Source organism: Nannobrachium achirus (genome assembly GCF_963921795.1).
Source record: "Nannobrachium achirus genome assembly, chromosome: 23".
In the NCBI taxonomy this organism is placed as follows: Eukaryota; Metazoa; Chordata; class Actinopteri; order Myctophiformes; family Myctophidae; genus Nannobrachium; species Nannobrachium achirus.
In genome coordinates this window covers 45,871,344-45,894,775 of record NC_137830.1, presented here as the reverse complement: position 1 = coordinate 45,894,775, position 23,432 = coordinate 45,871,344, and the positions used below count along the sequence as shown (strand labels likewise).

Below are 23,432 nucleotides of genomic sequence, written 5' to 3'. Positions count from 1 at the left end.
CATGAAATCTTTATTATAAAAATATAAAACACAGAAATTAAGTCAAACATTTCAGCAACCCCTACAAGGAATCACTCCCTCCCCACCCCTTTTAGGAATCAGTGTATACACGCAGACTGTACACTGTAAAATCTTGTGTTCATTTAACTCAAATTGAACCATATTCAACCAGGTGAAATTAATCGATTTTGCAGTGCACAGCCATTTGCCAGCTTCCTTTTTTTTAATGCACTCGGGTTCAACTTGACCAAGTGTTTCTGTGTTAAGCTGTATATTCACACATACATAACATGAACCACAAAAGTACTGAAACAGAAATGCCACAGTGGGATATGAGGCCCTTGCATAACCAGGAGAGGGAGATTTGGGAACCAGGTCCAGGGTAGAACCCTTCATAAGTGCTTTGGACTTGTGGCCTCCAATGTCAACAGATTAACCACTTAAACCTGGTACGACAAATAACTAAAATGTTTTTGAAAACCTTGTCGTCTATTAATGACGACAAGATGGCGAAAGTGGTTAACCCTTAGTCAGACACAAAACATTTCAGTCTTTGTTAAACGTTGCAATGTCCCTAGAGGAGGCTGCAGAGATATAATCTACAGTGTATTATGTGGCCCGGTGGCCCTCTCACAACCAAGCTATGCCAGGCACTAATGTCTGTGGATTGTGTCTGAACCCGAGCCAAAGCCTGAAGGGGATGTCAGCAGCAGTTACAAGAGTCCGTAACTACCCCTGCACACACCTTCCAACAATGTTCTGTCCTTCACTGTTAGACACCGTTTCCATTTTCTTTCATTTATTTCCACCATCATAGCCAGGGACGTGCTGGCCATTGGGAAAAGCGGGCCAACTCCCGAACGGCCGGTTCATTCCCGGCCGGTCCAGGCCGGCCATTAGGAAAAAAATTATAATAAAATGTCGGCCTTTGTTCCATTTTGGGGGCTAGGCGGCCAACAAAGTAAATTGTCACTATCGGACAGAAACCTCGTATCTCCAAGTTTCAAATGTTTTCAATTTTTTTGCAAAGCAAAGCCCTGCTTCATCATACAAGGCCGTCGCACAAAAGTAGTGAAAACAGTAGATCTACAAGCACACAACGCCTCGCGGTGCGAGGCGTTGTGTGCTTGTAGATCGGCTGTTTTCACTAGTTTAAATCATTTTTTAAATGATAAATACAAAACAAACGGTTTTAGACATACAAGGTTTCCACCCGACAACGACGAAATATAACTTAAAAAAATAAATAAAAAATGAGGGCCTCTCCAACTCTTTTTCCCGGGCTGAATCAGGGGCCCAGCACGTCCCTGTAGGGGAGTGATCATTTAGAAGTTTGTTTGAGTACTCTGTGTGTAGCCTGCATATTAGCGATAAGATAAACGTTCTTGTTGTGAGGCTGATTGAGCAAGAAGGAGTCACTCCCGCTGGGGCAAGACTGTGTGTGATATCGGAATGACTGAAGATACTGCACTGGAAAACAAATGGAAACAATAGAAGAACAATCTACTGTAGTGACAACATTGTTATTTTCTTTTTTTTGCTCAATACAAAAGATGGCATATACACTTACAAAACACATTTTTGTTTTGAAACCTCTGCTTATACTGTCAGCGAATGGGCAAAACATCACCCTCTACATGAGTACCAGAGGGGAAAACTGTGACAGAGCAAAAGTACCATCATTAAACACGGGACATACATTAAATCAGTGGTTTAGCAACACACTGTGAGATTATGGTCCTTCATCTTGGCCAAGCAGGCTGTAGCTGTTGTCATAGTTTTGTGTTCTCTGGGGGCAGTGTGGTTCTTGACAATTGACTGATAAATAAGTGAAGCACAGAGGTTTCAGCTGAGTGGATAGAGGAACCTTTCGTAGCTTATGTCATATACAGCAAAAATAAAATATAGTCGTCTCTGCAACAGATTAGGTGTTCCCTGTGATATTATAACAGCCATTTTTGTGTGTTTTGTTTTTTTATCTGGTCCATGTAGTTTGATTCTCTGATGTACGACAACACTCCATATCAAGCCATTCATTGAGTTGCGATATAATCACAAGAAAAATGGGTTACATTGCAAACATTCAGGGAAGCAGAGATTCTATCATCCATAAATAGACATGTTACAGCATAGACTGTGAACATAATACATATATACTTCACTGTGAAACAAAATAAACATTTTAAATACCATATGATAAACCTTTAGAACTCGCTCTTTCTCCAAAAATAAAAAAAGGTATAACTTCCATAAGCATATACCTCACGTTGGCACTGTGCTGTATCTGTATCGAAAACCAACTTTCTGACAGTTGTGCTGGACTGCAAGAATGCTAGTGATGTGCTGCTTGAGCTCTGTACAGCTGCTCTGCATCTTACAATGTACACAACAAATTGATGTTAACCTTATTTTATTGCTTGATCAGTTTTTCATGCGTCGTCGCCCCCCCATTAGGCATAGGATAGCTTTAAAAGGTCCTTGCGTCTTTATGTGTCTTGATAACCTTTTCAACAATGATGGCACATAATGAGCATGTTGGAGCAGGGACTCTACTCTGATTCATTGGAGACGGGAACAGAAATGGAAAGCGGAGAGAGACAAGACGCAGGCAACAAAAAGGGGTTCTCTGTTCGTTTTTCTTTTAAACATCAGAAGTGCTATGAGACTGGCACTGGTTTCTTTTGTTCTGTTGTTTTTCTTTCACGCTCCTCAAAAGGAGCGGTCACTCGGGCCAGTGAGTTTACGAGTCCCGCAATACTAAGAAGTAACAAAGGACGGCGTTTGGGAGAAGAGGGGGACACTGTCGGTGTGAGAGGACTAGGAGAAGGTTTGGTGTTAGGTAGCTTGTTTGGGGAGGGTGGGGAGGTGAGGGAGACGCGTTAAAAAACGCTCAGGGGTCGGTGGCGTTGATGGTGGTTTTGTCGCGGGAGGTCATCCCCCGGTACCAGCTGCAGTAGCCTTCTTTCTGCTGGATGCAGGCGTAGTGCCGGGACTGGTAGCCGGGGTAGCCGAAGTGAGACAGCATGTCCGTCCACAGGCACTCGTTCTTTGAGGTCACAAAGCAGGGCAGGTAGTGGCAGGGCTTAATCTATAGAGACAGGAAGCGAAACTAAAGATGTAGCCGTGAAGCAGCAAAACAAATATGGGCCACAACCAGTGTAGTAGACTCATGGGTGATTTGTACTTGTTTGCATGCCATTGTCTTGCACAGAAAATATCTGATTTACAAGCTCACAATGTGTCGCACTCCAACACATTGTGAGCTTGTAAATCGGCTATTATTGGTGCCCGACACATGCAACCAATTATAAATCAGGCATCACTGTGGTCATCATCACGCAACGGGTTTCAATTGAACGACATTGGGTCTGTGATGGCCAAACAGAATTAGCTTAATTTAACACACTCACCGCCAAAGACGGAGATCTACATTATGTCAAATCCAAGGTTAGGGTTAGTCATCTACGTCAAAGCCTGGTTTTCAGTGATTACTCTAGAGCAGTGTTTCTCAAACTTTTGACATTTCAATGGAACCACTTGGTTCCATTTGTATGCTGTCAGAGTTACAGACTTATGGGTCAATTTTGACGCCCCTCATTTTGAGAACCACTGCTCTAGAGGGCGCTCTTTGCCAACGTATGAATGGTGCTAGGTTGCTAGGAGACGGGTACGACCGGAAATGACGCCATCCCAAACATTTTCGCCCCATTCACTTCCAGGATATTGGATTTGGAAAAATACATGTATCTAGGATTCTTTTTCCAGATTGCTTTTTGGTCAAAACAAGGAACTTAGGAACGCATCATCGCGGCAAAGTGCTTTTTGTTTACATCCCTGTGTGTTCCTGTTGCCGGTGAAAAGAAGGTAAAAAAATATTGAAAATCCTGGCAGTGGCGGATGAATTAATTCATTAATACCTGGCAGCGATTTTGTTAATGGGACAGGCTTGAGCAATGTTAAACACAATTAAAAGGGAATTCAGGAGTTTTATATAGACCATAATGCTTGTCGTAAGTCATGTCTGTAGCAAGTTTTTCTTCTTTGTCAGTTTTTGTCACCATTTTATGCACCTGTATTCTAAAGTAACGCTAAACCGTAAACTGCTACCATTGGAAAGCATTATGGTTTATTTAAAATCACTGAATAGATTATTAGATAAAGCATGTGAGCGAACATGATTTGAAATGACTTGAAATAGCAAAGTAGAGTGAAAATCTTGGTGCGGTTTGTGAATATCCATACGTCGATTTCTGGTATGTCCCTTTTGCTCTTTTACATGTGAGATTAAAGTGATGTACTGTAGAACTTTGGTAAAACCTTGGGTTGTATAGCTACCTTGGCATATAAGAATTCAGTTTTTCTTTTTTATAGTATCCACTTTGTGCTATGTGTGATATCAAGAGCCTTTCCCCCATACAGTGAGAATGAATGGAACCGCTACTTCCAATAATATCGACAGTATATTTGGACCAGTTGCGTAGACATAGTGCAACATTTAATGTACCCAGCATTTTCAAATGCATTTCATGAGGGGAAAACAAATGCCATCTTGTTTGAGCAATGTGGGGTTTTGTGTGTGTGGGAGGTGTTATGCTACTTAGTGTTCTAAGTGAACAAAATGCATTCATGTGTTCACACGTTGTGTCACAACAAGGAATGGAAAGGAAAGCACTACTGTAAGTTACACTACTCAATCTTGCATATAGGTGCTCACACCTGTAGAGCTTAGAGTATAAGAGTAGAGCCTTCAAGGATTCATTTTGTTTTAGATTATTAAGGGTCAAGCTGTGTTTGATCCAAAATACAAAGGAATTGAGTCAAAGCACTTCCAGGATAAGGGAGAGTTTGTGGATCTTAAAGCAACATCTTTCTAGTTTCATTAATAACCTTGGGGCAAAGGTTTTGTGGTTCAGTGTTCTGTCCCTTCATAGTTCATAGTTAAGTGCTCACTGGTTTGAATGGATTTTAATACTCCAGTACTCCAGTATTACATGCTTCCTGCATTCCAATGCTGTAAATCATAATTTATGGAAGGAATGTGACAGAAGGCAGAATGTGTTTGGTATGTTGGCTTTGGCACTCCTAATGTGTGATGTTTACACCAAGCTGTGGTCTTTCTTTGCTCTCACTCTCTCTCTCTCTCTCTCTCTCTCTCTCTCTCTCTCTCTCTCTCTCTCTCTCTCTCTCTCTCTCTCTCCCCCCCACACTAGGGCATTCACCAAATATTCTTATATCAAAGTCACTATTCGACTTTGTTCACCAAAGTAGAATATTTGCTTATTTTTTTTGTTTTTTTGTTTTCTCTTTAAAAAATATATAGTTTATAAAGCTTGGCTAGATAGGAAGTCATAAGAATGAGTTGTCAATGCCCCTGGTGGATGAATTTGTTAATGCTCTATACCGGGGGTTCCTTTTTAGGCCGTGACCCCCAAAATAATATTTGAACTGGGGACCCCCACCCTGACAAACACTTGGAATTGTAGGTATTACATTTAATGTGACTCGGTTCCGCAGATAAATATTGTGAAAATAGCAGATCTACATGCTCACAATGCCTCGCAACGTGAGGCGTTGTGAGCATGTAGATTGGCTATTTTCACAATGTTCGCCTCTTGCTTACTTAATATTTGACAGTTTGGCCAGTCCTGTCGAATATTCGACTATTCAAATACTTTGAGGTCGAATAATTCGAATACTAAAAATCACTATTCGTGAATGCCCTACCCCACACACGCATGCACATACACCTTGGCCAGCACATAACAAATGCTACGACATCATCTGTGACTTTTCTAAATGGACGGACTATGTGCAATTGAGAGGCGCTTGCTCGCATTGGGCCTGAATGCTTCTATCTGGTAATTCACTTATTCTGATAGGGATTGATGATTTCAGCAGATGTCTAGGCCTTTTCAATATAGTTTTATTGTACTGTATTGCTTATTATATCTTCCTGCCCAAGGGCTGCAGATGTCAATTAGTTATACAGCGAACCCTGGCTCAATCGTTGTATTGTTAATAAACAAACAAATACAAAATAAAATAAAAAAAACATCCTACAGTAGGGCTTTTAGGACCACGGTCAGTGCATATTAAGGGGTTGCATAAAGTTGGTAATACCGAGCTCGGAAGGACAGGGTAAGCTATTCCAGTGCCAAGTTGTGTAATAACGCCCAAATATCACAAATCTAATTTCCCCTCTCTCTTGTTGCCTCAGTCTTAAATTCACTTGTGTAAATTATCAAAAAAAAAGAAGAGGTAAAGAAAAGACAATGGTTTATGGAATTGATGGTTCAATATCCATATCTAAGTAACAATAAAAACCTTACATTCAATCAGCTACCAACCTGAATTCACTTACAATCATCATGAAGGTAATTTTTTACACAATGTTTCTATATCATAGTAGGCTGCTATGAATAATTCCAAATACTGATTAGCTTTGGTTCTCTAAATGCAACAGTATTCTACTGCTACATTCTATTTATAGTTTTGGCATTACATTACTTTTAAAATGCATTATTTTGTTTTCAAAGATAATGCACGCATGCACATCCAAGTATATTTCGACGGGTGCTGGGTAAAAAAAGTTCAATAATGGAAAAACAAATATCCATACACCATCTTGAATGTTGGCACTGTGTATTTATTAATCGTTAACAATGTTAACATTTCGAACTAAAAGGTCTTCATCCGTTCATGAACCGGATGAAGAATTTTTAGGTCAAAATGTTCGTCCAACCAAATTCAAGATGGTGTGCGGATAATTCTTTTTTAATTTAGTTTCACTTTTAAAATGTGCCAAAGTATAGAGGGCGGCATACAGTATTGAGTAAGAACACAGAAGTGAATAGTCATAAAAACAATTATGTGAGGGCTGCATAGCAGCCTGAACCTCTAGTAACCTTAAAAATGCCAAGTCACCATGGACATTAAATGTAAATATAGCTATATACTGTATACATATAGCTATATACAGTATAACTTTTTTGCCTTCTATCCCACTCCATCACTGAGGATTATTGCACTCTAGAGATTACAAAATATGTCATGTTAATGAAGTGATCATCCTCCTACTTTGGCCTTCTAGAGGAAAAGGGAAAAGGTTCACAGTAGGACAGTATGCTTGAGTAGAATGTCCTCCCTCCCTATGGCCCTGCCCCTGTCCCTGCCCTTCCCTTTTCCTCTGCCTTTCCCCTGCCCCCTTCCCCTTCGCAAGGCTCCTCCATCGTTCGGCAGGTGCGCCTCCTCATCCTTCCCTGGAGCGCACTGGTTTCCACTCACCCTGCACCCACAGCCCAATTGGTAGCGGTGGTTGAAGCCTTTCTTCTGAGCCAGTGAGAGGCGGTCCCATCTCTCGTTGAAGTTGCACAGCCCTGTGTAGACCTTGCCATTGAACATGCGACCTGGGGGACACAGGAGAACAGAGAGCATTGGTTTAGCATTGCAATCGTGTCATGATAGGTTCTTCAAACAAAAACAAAAAATATTATTTCCACCCTGCAACCTGTACCTATCAACACATCCACCTCAGGTTAAGTCCGATTTGCCTTCAAGTCAACAAGAATTGCTCCTCAAGAAACCGACTCTTGACCTCTCTGACATCAAGAACTACAGACCAGTACAGTGTCACTGCTTTCCTTTAATTCCAAAACTCTTAAATTAGATGTTTCTATCTAGCTCTCTCTCCAACTCTCACAGAATAAACTTTTGGATCCCAACCAGTCAGGATTTAAGCAAGCCCATTCCACTGAAACATCACTGCCTGAGCACTCCACGCTGCTCAGGCTGGTGATGGCATCCTATTTACTTTGTAACACTTTTCTTGGCACTCTATATATTTGCTTGACCATTTTCCTGTCATTTGCTGATTAGGGTTCATTATATTTATTCTGATCTATTATGTAAGTCGCTCTGGATAAGATTGTCTGCTAAGGTAAATGCCTAAATTGTAAATACACTATTATAAACATATGAAAACATATGCCATTTTGTTTATCTGTATAATTTCCTAATCCTTCATACACACCATTGGATACTGTAAATAAACCACTCAAAGGAATCCAAGTAGTTTTAACTACGGTAAGACAATCTTGTACCGTAAGCCCATATTAAACCAACACCCCTATTTCTGAATCTTCCAAAGGTCGGCAGACCTCTATTTATAGACTCTGGCCATTCACAGCTTACCGCCAAAGTCAGGGTTGCAACCTCTGAAACAGGTGCACTGCAGGGCAAAGCAGTCAAGAACACCATGGTTTGTCACCATGTGTCCCCATTACAATGTCGTCACTACAAGGGAATCTGACAGCTCGCAAATATTTCTTTCCTGGACCCCTCCCCCTTCTCACTTGCAGGCTTATTATGCAGTGCTGAGTGTGTGACATGGCCCTAAAATACTAATCATAAGGCAGAGGACTTGAGGCTTGATCAAAGGAAATGAGACCACGAGACTGATCTTGCAGGCCTTGGTATATTTAAATTGCTTGTAATTTAGCTGTGATAGGATGGGCCCCGGGACGGGGCAAGCCTTATTATTAGACACCCTGAGACCAGTGCTAGATGACTGTGATGTCACTCACGCCCTGCGTCAGTAAACACAGCCGTTGTTGCTTGGCGACTTTCTCCTGCTCACTGGCATGGTAGGGCATATTTACAGCATTTACAGCCTGAGACTTGGTGACGGCTATGCACACCAAGTGCCCTACATGACCACTGTAGGTTCTAAAGTAAACGGCACCTCAGCTGGAAATAGCAGCCCATAAATGCTTGCTGCTGGAAAAGCCAGCACTTGCTATGCTATCTGCTAATTACAAGGGATACGATGAACTGCGTTCTCTGCCGTTTCTGGCCCCAAAAACTGCCCCCCCCAGCATTGCCTCCTTGCTAAGTGGCAAATGTTATAAATAGTGGGAAAGTTTGTGTCTCAGAGCAGTCAAGATGTCCCTAGAGGAGGAGGAGGGGTGGGGGGTTACACCAAACAAACTCCTGCTGCTGTTAGCAACCCTGCCTTTGGGGTAGAATGTGCTTTGGAGAGGTAGTCAGGGAAACAGAACCACGAGTATGAATGGTAGTATAGCAGTGACAAGACAACTATGGGCTTCATCAAATTTGACTCTATTGTACCATGTTTAGGATTTCGTGATGCAGCCGGAAGTAGCTGAGCAGTGTTTATTGTTTACCTGTGATCAGGTACTGGTATTTATTGATGTCAAACTTGACGCCACACAGACCCTCCGAGGCATCGGTGTAAATGTGCTGGACGTGCTGCATTTTGAATCCTTTGTACATCTGTAAGAGAGAACAGCTGCGGTTTAAAACCTGTACGTTTCGAATGCATTGCACACTTCTGCCGCCAAATCTAAATAATCATGGATGCCAGTCATAGTAAGCTGCTTTATCAGACATTCCCTAAAGAATTCCCTATGGGAGATAAAGTATTAAGCTCAACCCCAAACTAAATCATAGATAACATAATTACATTGCATAATACACAGTGACTTTTATGCCGTTTGACAAGGTCGCTGCTTAACCGCAGACTGCAGTTTCTCCATTCATCTCAGGTACGCAGAAAACAAACAAGAGCTGACAAAGTCATGCCATGCCATGAGAGCTGTTGCATTTTGTTGAGTGTGATTTATTTGTCTGGCAACAACAGGAAATCCCTGTTTAGATGCGCCTTTCTCAGAAAAGTGGAACAAATTGCACAGGCCAGTTACCGAAAACTGAAACTAGGGAATTGTTGAGTAAAGCAAAAGCATTTTTCTCATAGGGTTTATTTGCAAGGAGGTGATCTGTTATTTATAAGTACAAATAGGACGCTGACTCTCGGTCTCTGTTGTAGAATTCACATACCAGCCAAATTATTAAATCCTTGACCATTGCTTTACAAATAAATAGTTCCAAGAACCATGGGGATTATGGAAAACAGCAATTCAAGAGATCTCAAAAGATGTCAAAATCTTAATTATAATCAAGGAGATTAACTCAAAGATTGCTAGTGGGAGACAATGTACTTTAACTGTTTTTGGGCGCTGACCATCAGACAGTAAGATTGTTTTCATACTACTGTATATTGACGCAGTGTTTGGCAGGCGTTTACATTGAGCTATGTCCCATTCCCCCACCCAGTTCGTAATGTCTGTAAGCCTACTAATCTTGTGCCTGGCCCTTGGCTGCTGTCTTAACAGAGGGATATTTTCCAGAGCAGGCATGGCCTTTGGGAAATAATGTAAGATTATGTAAGAAAGAATATCAGGGGTAAAGCGCCAAACCTTTCGCCTAGCATAGAGAACGTGCCAAATAATGACTAAATAATCAGAAATTACTTTGAGTTGTTGCAGCAGTGTGTTCACATATTCGCCAGCCTGTTGTTCAGACAGTATTACTTTCTGTCTTACCTTCATTTGTTTGACGGTGTAGCGCATCATTCCAAAATGGCCATCTTTCAGGAGCTTCTTTGCTACCACTTTAGCGCGGATCACTGAGAAGAGAGGATACAAGTCTCGGTTGTGTGTCTCTTATGTTACATCTAAACATTCAACCTACAATGTAGTCATCTGGATTGACATCATCATCAGAACAGTCTCACTCTCAATCACTCTGGAATCTGGATGACAATATTTGAGGACTCATTATCAAAGAGAACCCTGCCTTGGGCAGTTGGAGGTGATATAGTGAACTCTAATAAACATCCTTTCAATTGTACATTTGTTGCCACAGACTGAGTTCATATATTTATCAGATTTTCTGCAGTGCTGCCATTTGCCAATAATGTTCAGGTTTGATGCAATGAAAATGGAGGCCATATTATAGCTTTGTCCTCCCATCTTTCAACCTTGTCCCTGTATAAAACCACGCGTGTCCTCTGTTTAAACAGGCATCTTTCTATATTGGGCTCAGGGGCTTGAACAGATCTTATCTACTGTGCAGCGCCCTCATGTAAACAGCGGCTGGGTGAAAACTCTCATCTGATTTGTTTGCTTTCACTCCTGTTGAAGTAAGTGGGCCTATTGTGTGGCGATCGGCTTACGAGTGAAGTCTAATTTAGGCCAGTGAATAGATCCTCCCCAGAGGACCTGTATCACTGCTGCGGGCCATGGGGGCGACACGTCTTCATACAGGAGTGGGTCTAGAGTGAAGTTCACCTGCTCCCCACAGCTACAGAACCACAGACATAACTAACACTGGGGATGTTTGTTATCTTACCCCAGTGGAATTTCCTTCCCACATTCTTTTGGAGCCTCACATTCTCCAGAATGGAAGAAAAAAACAAAACAAAGCCTTTCATTCTTGTATTTGTGTAGTTGTCTTCCAAGTTGTTGGGAATTTATAGAAAAATAAGAGTGCCAAAATCTGCAAATGGTACAACAGCCCAGCTTAAAAGTTGTGCAAGTTTGGCTGTGCACACAGTGATATGATGTTCCGTATTCTACTTAGATGCAAGTTATTGAATCCAGGAGACTGACGCATTTCTCATTACAGTTGTTGTACTTGCTACATTTATAAATGGTCACTGTTAGATAGCATTATTTGGGGCCTGTGGCTGTGTGATTCATGTCATATTTTGGCCTTTAGCTCCCAGCTATGCCAATTCTTTGTTCAGTGCCACTTTCTGTTGACTTTGAAATGAATCCCACTTTGTACGTGTGCTTTCTTATTAAGCTGTATCTGACTTGTTTATGTTCTATGAGATTTAACATTGTAGTGGCACATGATAATGTGTCCATTTAAAAGACAACATAAAGTGGCACTGAATAAAGATTTGGCATGGCTGAGGGCTAAAAAAAAAAGGACAAAATATAACATGAATCACACAGCCACAGGCCCACAATAATGCTGAGATAGCATTACAACTATAAACTAAACTAGCCAAATACAGCTTAATAAGAAAGCACACATACAAAGTGTGAATCATTTAAAATCTCCACGTATTTATTTGTTCCTCTTGGGATGCTTTTTGACCTTTCAATTGTGTGTTCAAGGGTATTTGTTGTATTAATCTGTCAACTCGTATATAATGAGCTCCAGGGTTCTATTACCTATTCAGCCTGCACAAAATGCACCAAAGTGCTACTTTGAAAGATGTGCAGACACAGTTACTGAGGAATCAGGGCACAATTACCGAGGAATGTGCAGATATAATAGGATACATTTGCTGAAAACCTCCACAAGAGAATACAAAGAAGCCATATTTTCATCTAGCCTTCTATCAAAACGTAGTTTACTTATCTTTCTCTCTGACCCCAAAAGCAAAACTACAAAACTGTTTAGTGTTTACTCGTGAAGCATTATTAGGGGTCACAGCCGAGATGTTACAACTGAAACGCTTGGTCAAAAGGTCCCAGTGCTGGACACTAACCACCAGTGGTGGAAAAAGTATTCAGATTGTTTTACCACTTTTCAACCTGTCTTCATATAATAGGTCCTCACTAATGTTCATAATAAAATAGCACAATTTTTTTCTATTCAGTCTGGGTCTCATAGGAGAGCTGTCAAATCCTTCCTACCGGTGACATCATCGTTTGACAAAAAAGATTAAATAATATTTTTGAAAAAAAAAAAAAAGATTTTTATTATCACGAGAACAATGGCTTCCACTTTAACATTGCAACTTTTTCAGGAATAGAAAGCCTGCAGTTTCTATTAGCTTGCATTTCCCATTGATGATGTCACCGGTAGGAAGGATTTGACCCACCCACAGCTCTCCTATGAGACCCAAACTGAGTAGAAAAAAATTGTGATATTTTATCATGAACATTAGTGAGGGCCTATTATATGAAGATAGGTTGAAAAGTGGTGGAGTGCCCCTTTAAGTAAAAGTATCAATACTCCATTATAGTAATAATCTGTTACAAGTAACAAGTCCGGAATTCAAAATGTACTTGAGTAAAAGTACGAAAGTGTTGGCACTTGGCATCAAAATGTACTTAAAGTACAAAAAGTAAAAGTACGAAATGTTTGAAAATCTACAAGCTTACGTGTCGCACGAGCTTGTAGATCAGCTATTTTCAAATAGCCTATGTATAAAATAGTGCTAAAGTGGTCAATGTATGTTTTATAATATTATAATTTATATCCTCAAAGTAACTAAAGTTTTCAAATAAATGTAGTAGAGTAAAAGTACAATATTTGGAACCGAGATGTAAGTAAAAGTATTGGAAATTGGAAATACTCAAGTAAAATACAAATACCTCAAAATTGTACCTAAGTGCAGTTACTTTACACCACTGCTAACCACTAATTGGCTGGTGGCGATACCAATGCTCTGTGGAATGTGTGAAAGGACCCAACTGCCTCTGAGACAGACTGGGGTTTGTGTCATTTCCCACAGTGACCTGTTAACCTCTAGGGAAAGTGCCTTCCACACATGGCTGGCTCCCAAGGCTATATTTACGTACGTATGACCGCAGTTCCCTTTTCATACACTGTGCCTCCTCACCCAAAGCTCTCATGTTGAAGGGACTACATTACAAGTGTTTGTATAACCCAGTTCCAAGCCAAGTGTTGTAGCGTAGTGTAATTTCACATTAGCACAGCTGTTTAGTCGTAGTAAATGCTCCACCTAATGCAAGTTGGGGATATATCCAACGAATACCAATACCCACATATCTCACACCAGCAATACTGTTAGCACATTAACTCTCTCTCTCTCTCTCTCTCTCTCTCTCTCTCTCTCTTTCTGTGCATGTCTCATAATCTATTATGGTATAGGCCTGCAGTGCTTTTGGTTTTGACTCATAACAGGTTTATCTTTTGTGGAGGATTTGACATACATTTCAAAGGCTTTTTAATGTAGCTTTGAGTGATGAGCGTGCGGTACAGTACAGTAACAGAAGTATGTTCACATTGTGAAAGTGAATTAGTTTAGCCCAGCATCCCTTCCCTAATGCAAGGGATTATGAAACAATGAATTAATTTACTAATCCGAATGCATTTATTTGAGTCTACCTCTACCTTACACAGATAATGGCAAGCTGCAAGCATGACAAGAAGAAAGTCACCCATGTGTTTGTTTGTGTGTGTGTGAGTGAGAGGGAGACAATTATGTCTTAGTATGCCGGACACCGTCCCAGCTTGAGGCGGAGGGAGGCAGAGGAATTCTCAGTATGACACACTGCTACACTCAAAAATAAACTGTGAAACTGCATCCCACTTGTTAAGGATCGTGTCAGAGAAGTCAATTTGTGGGACAACTCTAACTAATGCCTACCTTCTGGGTTGGCACAATTTGCTATTTTAACAGAGCACTCCTGCCAGTCAGAACCTGAATCTGGTGATTCTACACAGAACATCCTGAGCGTAAGTTTAACTCTGAAAAGGGTCCACTCCGCGAGTGAAATTAACATAATTGATTGCCGTGTGACGACCTTGACGAGTTATTCCCAATGGTCCAGGCCGCCACAGACGACTTTGACGACTGGATGGCGCTGTTCGCTAGCTTATGGGTCACCAATTATTTCCGGGGTAACCGGAAGGTCACCTGACATGATGATGACGCCACCGGAACAAATACAACGTTTCCCTTAAAAAATAATAAAAAAGATAATGAATGTATATGGGAGACAGGGCTGGGCACAAGCTTGACACGGAAGCGGATATCTTTGGAGTGGATTGTCGCGAGTGGACAGGGATTCTTTTTCTATGATTTAGCTAGTGAAAATCTCTCCAAAAGCGTGGCAAGAAATGACATAAGTCGAAAAACGATGTTGGCAGTGCCACAGTCGATGTGTTAACACTGAAGATGTGACTGTTTAGTTTCCATACAGCCACTGGAGAATGTGGGGCTGACTAGGAGCCCTGGTATGTCTCACTCATAGGATGAACATCTGAAACTCCTGACGCCTGCTGACATCCTGGTCTATTGACTTGCATTATGTAATCCTCGTCCTAGTAGGACCCCAGCTTTCTCACAGGATGTGACCTGTGTTGCCCGTTGACCAGTAGATAGGGCTACTGCAGCTGAGCAAAGGAATAGTGACTTTACTGGACTCTACACCAGTGGTTCTCAAACGTTTTACTGGACCCCCAAATGAATATGTATTTTGGATGTTTACGGTTAAATGGTTATGTATATGGTTAAAGTGAACCAAACTTTGAACAATTTTTAACATTCAGTGGATTCTCTGTGGTCTGGGGTTTTCTGAATAATTAGGCTCAGAAGAAATGATTGGCCCCCGTCTTTGAAGTTACAGTCCCTTAATCCCGCCCCCTCTCCTCCCCTCCCCGCCCCTCTCTTTCTTCCCCAGTGGGGGCAGCGGGAAGTGATGATTGACAGGAAAAATCCCTCAACAGCGACACCCGCAGGCAAAAAGATTTTATAGCAACTGAAAAGGCCGTGGAACATAGAGAGAAACAAAACTGCCATGGCTCACTGGAGTGGATTTGTTCAGTTAAAACATTGTAATACTCGTTTGAAGGACCATGATAAAGACTTTTATGTCTTGTAAAAACAGCATGTCATGAGACCTTCAACACATTTTGCCGGAGAGCCACTTTGAGAACTGCTGTTCTACATAACTCACCAGTAGTGAGTAGTGAGTAGAGACTGTTGTGGTACCAGCAGCAGAACATGGCTGCCACAGGCAAAATAAAAATCCAGTAGCCGGTACATTTTTTGACTCTTTGACAAAGCTCCTCTATGCACGACAAAATACCCATGGGCCGTGACTGAGGGAGATCAGTTTCTCCTCAGCTCCCTGATCCCAAGCCAAACCCAAACCTTGCTAATCCTCTTCAACTGACCTGGTTCATTGTAGCCTATGTAAAGTTTGGCTCCTGTCACCCCCAGGTCCTTGGGAACGAGTTCTGCTGTAGAGGGACACTAAATCTTTGGGTCAAAGTTTAGGCCCCGGCCTCTAATCTTGCACTCAGAAAAACGCTTTGGGAAAACAACCGCTGCTTCTTTTCCCCATGTGAATGGACCATTTCAGTTGCCAATATATTGCAGCCAAGTAGGTCTCCACACACAAAAACAACCAAATCGAGGCCCAATCCACAGGTATGCAGCAGGAAAGTTGACAAGACATATCTAACCTGTCCAGTTAAGGGATTCAGTGGAGAGAAAAAATAGCTATCATACACAATCAGAATCAATCAACTCAGTATAAACTTTATTGTCCTATCTCAGGTTTACAGGTTGGTGAAATTCGTTTTTGTGCAAAAAAGAAAAAAGAAAAACAGAAAAGAAAAGGAGGAGGCGGGGAGAGTCATTACTTCTAAAGAAAATCACACTATCGTATGACAAAGTATAAATCAGCTCAGTAGCTGACCGTGACGCAAAGTGAGAAAAACACAGTATTGTGATAATCAAAAGGAAGCCTGTTTCATCTTTTCCAGTCTAGTGGTTTACAGTGATTACGGAGCAGGAGTATCCAGGAAAGAACAGGAAGATGCTTTGAAGTACCTTAAACGGAGGAGATTTAGGATTCACCTTTGAAGTTCTCAGTGAAAATTACATATTTTCTCGCTGCACATTTCAACAACCTGTTATTTATTTTCCACCTATTCATATTTAATTGTACAGCAAGTCAGTACAAAGATAACCTTAGTTACAAGCTTATACTGACTGTATCATCTCTATACACATGAGGGGTGAAGTGTAGACGGATTCATAACCGCAATGCTTATCAAAGTGTTGTGTAAACAATCGTGCAATGCCTCTGAAATGATGCAATGCAGTATATGGGATGATTTATGACTTGTGTCTCATCCAAAGTTTAACATGACCTGTTTGGACAATGTTGTAGTGCCTCTGTAGTTTGCATCATATGTCAAAGACATGCAAACCATTACATTGTTTTGAACAGATGCCAAAACAGATACACCCTTCTCTCCAAAAACTAAACAAAAACAAAACAAAGAATGTACTTTTCACCTTCCAGCACATAAATGATTCAACATGCACTGTCTTGCCTGAACACACTGATCAGCACAGGACCATTAAAATCACCACTTCACCTAACTAACCTGCATCAAACCATACAACACGAACATCCCTCCAAAACTGCCTCTATCATAATTTTTACTTAACAACCAAAGCTTGTAAACGTGGTCTAGGTGAGTGTTGAGTGTTGCTCTGTTGGTGAAGTGTGATTTGGGTTTTGGCATATTTATATGGGTGCTATGCACCAAAGCAGTATTTCTTGCTGTGAGATGACAGTGGTGCGAGCTGCGTTGCAAAGCATTCAAATCACACCTCAAAAGACATCGGCAATGGGATTTTGTGGTGCTCGAAAGTGATCACTACCCTATTGAAGTCAGTCCCAGATTCTACACGGGCACATTTCTGTCCCTGCTAGTAGCGTGAGCTAAACAAAGGGACTTGAAAGGTATCCTGTGCCCCAGCCAGGTCACCTGGCTGAAAACACCCACAAAACATGGATCGCTCAATTGCCATGATGAAAGTGATGCCAGATCATTCTTATGAACAGCATGGTTTGTTTATCTTTGGCTTAACGCAAGGTTAACCACAGCTAAACTAGGGCCACTAGTAGTTAAAAGAGAAACCTTCCAGCAGCATTCTTTATTCTTACCAGTACAACCAGAGGGCAGTTGGCTACTTTCTAGACAACTTCTCAGTGGATATTTTAGTGGTCTTCGGTGTGTGTGTGTGTGTGTGTGTGTGTGTGTGTGTGTGTGTGTGTGTGTGTGTGTGAGTGTGAGTGTGAGTGTGAGTGTGAGTGTGAGTGTGAGTGTGAGAGAGAGAGAGAGAGAGAGAGAGACTGTAGATGGAGTGACTCACTGCCTCAGCCTGATGGCCTCAAAAGGGATGTCCCTTTGCTCTAGTGGTTAAGGTATTGTAGTTCCACGTCTTCCACTCAAATGAGCCTACTACTGTTCAGAGGAATGCCATCACATCTCTTAAAATAGCCCAGTTCAACCCTTTCCTGTCAGTCTGTGATGCCCCCCCCATCCCCCCCCCCCCCCCCCATGGCCCCTACTGTCCCTGGGGCAGGCCAGATAAATCCCCAGCTCCAACCACGGCTCTGGGTTCAGGGTCTGTTATCCGCAAAAACAGTGGTTCAGTTTAGACTGGCATTCCACGATAAGACACACTCTTAAGTTCATATTATTGCGGGGAGCCGGGGACACTGTAAAAGCATAAAACAAGCCACGCAAAGCCACCCTACGCTCATTCAGAGGCCAGGCATTATCTTCAGCTACCACTGGCAGAGAGAGTCTCTCACCTCCGCCTGAAAGAAAGCCTGTCATCATTCAAGAGACACGCCAATACAACAAGATAAATAATGAGGCTTTATAATAAGCTCCGACTCCATATCTACACGCAATTACCAGCTGGATTCGGTTAACAACCGTGAACAACGCTGTAAAAAGAATGTGCTTCACAAGCTGAAATATTCATTTACAAGCGCAGCAATATGCCTAGGTATAAGAACCTTGAGCCACGAGGAGAGATACTTTATTTTGAAGTCTGCAAGCAATTAACAGCAAGTCTTTGTATTACAAGTCTCTCAGGTTGCACATCAGCTTTATACTATAGGACCTAATAGGACAGCCGAAATAAGCAGCAGCAAGGTGCTTCATTATTATATCCGCACATCACATGGATGGATGCAATATCCAAGCACCAGAACAGCGCCCGCCCGACCACTTTTCCAAGTCGTTTCAATTCACTTGTCACAGACGAGACATCTCTCAAAGTGATCGACAGCAGAGTCAATCAGAGGGGCCAGTTTCTATGGAAACCACCTGCTCTTTCTTATGCTTTAGGAAAAAGCGTCCAGAAAGTGACATGCGTAGCCGACTAGCCGTAGTGTGAGAGATGTCGCATATATAGTAAACACGGTCATTCTAATAACGCTCAAACGTACGTCGGTTTGCTATGAGCTGATTGTTTATTTTTATTTTTATTATTATTATTGTCTGAATCAAACGAGCTGATTGTTTTAACCACTTAAACCCCATTATGGTTGACAGGAGTTCCACAAGGCTCTATGCTAGTGTATTTTGAGTTTTCTGTTATTGTGGGGAAGGCTTTCGCAGAAAATAGCAGATCGGCAAGCTCACAAAGTGTTGGCTATTTTCAGCTAAAGCTTCCCCACAATAAGGATGCTTTTTTTCCCTTCCATTCAATCTTTTTATTTTATTCATTTTTCATAAACTGATACATGACATGACTCACATGATTCAAATACAACAATCAACAATTGACTTTCGCATTTGGACTCACTTACATAAACATAAGGATGCTTTGGTTGATTGATTGATTGATTGATTGATTGATTGATTGATTGATTGGTTGGTTGAATACTTTATCAGAAGTTTGCATAGGAAAAGGTTCAGGACAGTAGGAGTCTACAGTTCACTGATACAAGGTCAACTAAAAGGATAAAAGGATACCACAAGAAAGCTGTTAGGCTTGTTTAAATTGGGGTCCCTTTTTTCTCAATTCATACAAAATGCTGGGGTTTAACTGGTATTTTTTTTTGTCTGAGGATCAAACCTACCGTATGTCCTGCTGTAGCTTTCTTTCTGACAGATAGTATAAGGCTACCTCATACAGACTAGTCGCCGCTCCAATAAAAGTTGCGTCATTTTATTCTAACAGTCATGTCGTACTTCAGCATCGACGCTCAACGGCATCTGCAAGCAAACTGCATAAACTATTTTCTTAATAGCCTAATTATGAGGAGGGGTCGGGGTGCAAATGCGAGACATACCTATGTCCGAATTGCAGTAGGCATCTTGCGGATGCGTCGGCATGCAGGAGCAGCCCTCTGTCAGCTGGTTCATCTGGAGGCTGCTAAAAACAAACAGCACGCTCAACAGCTGCTGAGAAATCGACCGCATTTCAGCGACTTGTTGTTTCGTTTCCCCCGCGTCGCCTTCAACTTCAACAGAAGTGCGTGTGTATATAAATACTGTATGTCCGACTTGGTTCGTCCCCGATCTGCGTATATGTTCCAACTCTGAGACCGTCTGTCTGTCTGTCAGCTCTGTCTGTCTTCAAGCTTGCCTGGCTGTCACACACAGTCGCTCAGCTCGCGAGTCGCAAATGACAGCGTGCCGTTCAGCATGTACATATAGTGAGCGGCGGGGTTGTGAACGCCCCTCTCAGCCTCTGCACATCAGTCACGGGCCCACACGGCGACGGCCAATCGCTGCGCCCGGCCCCGATGATGCCATTTAGAATAACAGAGACGCGATGACATATTGGAACTTTATTATACAGTGGTTGTCTGTTTTTTTTTTCCCTGTTTTTTTTCTTCTTGTATTTCTTTTTTTATTTATTCATTTCATTTATCAGTACTCAAACGTTCCAGTCTGGATGAACCTCTCCCAATCGGGACAGTAGTCTGGCTAGCAGTCATTCTCATTTCTCAACCCTTTTTAATTTCCCCCTATTTGATATTCCTCCACTTGATACTACTTTTTATGTCCGAGAGAGACACCATTACATCAATCTAAGAAACATTTTTATACACAAGATGGGTCCATGGTCTGTTATTTGACCAGAATTCCTTTACTGTCTGTTTGTAGGCCTATAGAATCAAAATTATGATCAAAATAGCCATTCTTGTACACTGTGTTGTTGTACTGTTGTAGGCTACATGTAGGCCTAGGCCTAATAATGGGGTTAAGAGATTTACTCTTGGGACATTTTACATTGTTACCACAGGCTGTCGGTGCTGATGCTGGGATATTTTCTTTACAGTAAATTCATTATTGTCTCCACCAGGCCGAAGGCATGTTCGAGACTATCTATGTTTTGCACGCTGTACAATACATCCGTCCGTCCGTGTGTCTGTGTGTTCGTCCGTTTGTGAACAGCTAATCTCCGATCTCGATCGAAGTGAAACTGCACACACTCCCTGAATGCCAGAGCATAATTCCTGCCCCATTTTTCACATGGGCCTGTTATAGTGCCACCAGGAGGCAGATTTTTTGCAAAACCTTTTTTTTACTCCTTTATGACATGTGTTCAAATCTGAAGCTATTTCTTTATTTCTTGTTGCTCCAATCGCTTCACTTTGGTCGCGCTGGTCAGCGTTGGAAAAAAAACATGTCATGTCAGAATCAAGGCGAAACACCTGGAAAAAAGGGAGTCACAAACATTTGCGGACAACATCAATGCTGATTGGCTGGGGAGTGTGTCGATATCGCGACATAGCATCTGTTCGACGGTTCATTATTTCGACACGGGTGAATGTTAACCTGGTGAAAAGCTAACCTGACAATGCGGGTGAGTAGCTAAGCTAACCTTCCGACGTGGGTGAATGTTAACCTCTATGCCTAAACCTAACCCAAACCCTGACCCTAACCTCAGTAACTGTGATGCGGGTGAGTATAGCTAACCTGCCGACGCTCATAGTCAAAAGAATGACTCGTCGAAAGAGCGAGATTTCCCCGATTGGCTGTCAGGACGCGATGGGTGGAGTTGGGGGGAAAGCAAAGGTCGCTTCACTTGGATTTTTCCAACTGGGGCGAAGACACCGAAGCGACCGTTCGCGCCGCCTCGTTTGGATGGTTCGCACCGCGTCCGGTCGCGCGTCGCAGCATTACAGATTTTGTCCAAACATCATGAAAAAAGGTACACAGTATCTCTATATACCACAAAGTCCTGATGCCATGCTGCTCGATGGCGCTATTTCCCCAGTTCCCGTTGTTGTTTTTTGTGTTGAAATTGCCATAGGGGAATCTTAGATCATGTAATATATGAACTGTGTTCCAAAAATAAACAAATAATACATTTCTTTCAGGGTGGTGGCTCTCCATCATTTATGTTATTTATTCATATTTGATAGCCTGTTTCTGGAGAAATTTTAACAAATTCTGCCGGAAAAAGTCAGAAACTCACTTTCTATGTCTCCCTTATTTTCTTGATTCCTATAAATAGTAATATATTAGGCTATGGCTTATATAGTCTCCATTTCGATATATACAGGTACAGTATGTAGTTGTTTTAATGTTTTATGTTTATGCTGCAGGATCAGTTTCTCTGGCAGTGAAATAGAACTATTTGTCTATGCTGGTATAGTTATGAATGTATATAGCATAGGATACTGCAGACTATAGTATCTGCCCTGATTTCAATGTAGAAATTAATATTATGTTAATATGCATGGCCACACCAGACAATGAGCTTATCCTTTAGGTTTCCCATTCAAAGCCTCAGCCCCATTCTTATGTAAGTGTTCATAGTTTCGATTGGACATTTTTTGCTCCGGGAGACTTATCTGTAGAAACGTGATAGTTGCATAACTAAGGCATACAGTAGTAATGACAGGTCAGTGAACTATATCCCATACACCTTTAAAAACACCCTTTCCCCTCAACATTCTCTTATTTCCTGTTTATGTACCTTGATCTTTGTGTTGCCAAACGCATAACCTGCATTCCTGCTTCCTGATGTTTTTGTGCCATCACCTAAACTCAGCTGGTGTTTGTTCAGTGGTGTGTGCAGGTAGGCAACAACATCAAAGAATCTCTGGTAGCTGTCCAGAGCAGACAAGAATAACAAGACATTTAAGCAGCATGGAACATTAACATCATCAAGCTGCAGCTGGAAGTCCTATTTTATCAGAGGGAATGGTTTGAAGGACCAGTACCGGTTGGATGGCACTCTCACGCAGCGCTAAGGGCCCGTTCACAATGAGCCGAACCCGGGGCCGAGGATCCCCGACAAGATTTCGGGAGGACCCCCCGGGAAAATCGTTTGGTCGGCCCCGGAATCGGTCTTGGGCTTGAACAGTACCCCGACACGATCGGATTATGTTAATTAGCTTTTTTATGACCTCGGGACTCGTCGGGAGCACTCACGATAATATCAAAAAAGCTTGATATTGTCGGGTCATCGGGTAGGAATCCTTTACAGTTATTGTCGTCTGAATGAGCTCACGGGATTGCTTCAGATTATATGAAGCCAGCTCCTCCCTTTTTAGGCTGCGCAGAGTGTAGGCTATTCGGTCACCTCACAATAGAACAGCCTACACTTTTATTATTATTATTAGCCTACTTACTTTTTACTTTAGCCTACTCTCTCCCTAAAATGTTGTAATCACTTGTTCAAAAACGTTATAGCCTATAGCGTTCTTTTTTCTTCTTCTGCGCAGTCATTTGGCGACAAGGCAGTGCATTCTATCGCCTCACGAAAGCCTTTCCCCATATAGGCTATATATAATATATTTTTTATATTTATAAAAGATAATATTAATCACCATTTGAAACGCCTGTTTCAAATAAGCGCACGGTTCAAGCGCCTGGGCCGTTATTTCTTATTTGCAATTAATATTATCCTTATTATGTTTTATATAAGAGCCCGGGCTATTATTTGTTTGGTTGTTTGGTATTATTTGCTATTTATTCAACTTAACTGGTCATTTATGTTGCATGGCAGTGGTGCGCTGAAAACAGCAAATCTACAAGCTCACAGCAGTGCTGTGACAGCACGTTGCAAGTGCAACGCACCG

The 23,432-nt window shown here is 41.8% G+C and overlaps 2 protein-coding genes across 2 annotated transcripts in view; one reads left to right on the top strand and one right to left on the bottom strand.

Moving 5' to 3' along the window:
- The window catches only part of syn3 (synapsin III), a gene marked incomplete at both ends in the record, with an annotated part of 133,779 nt that overhangs the window by 56,447 nt on the left and 53,900 nt on the right, over positions 1–23,432 (top strand). The window lies entirely within an intron of this gene.
- Positions 1,997–19,890, bottom strand: LOC308308631 (metalloproteinase inhibitor 3). Its single transcript, XM_080754065.1, has 5 exons — positions 19,683–19,890; positions 10,401–10,483; positions 9,183–9,291; positions 7,285–7,406; positions 1,997–3,088 (listed from the first exon to the last, which is right to left on the bottom strand). The coding sequence occupies exons 1-5, from the start codon at positions 19,810–19,812 to the stop codon at positions 2,891–2,893; spliced, it is 642 nt and encodes a 213-aa protein (XP_080610191.1). The 5' UTR covers positions 19,813–19,890; the 3' UTR covers positions 1,997–2,890.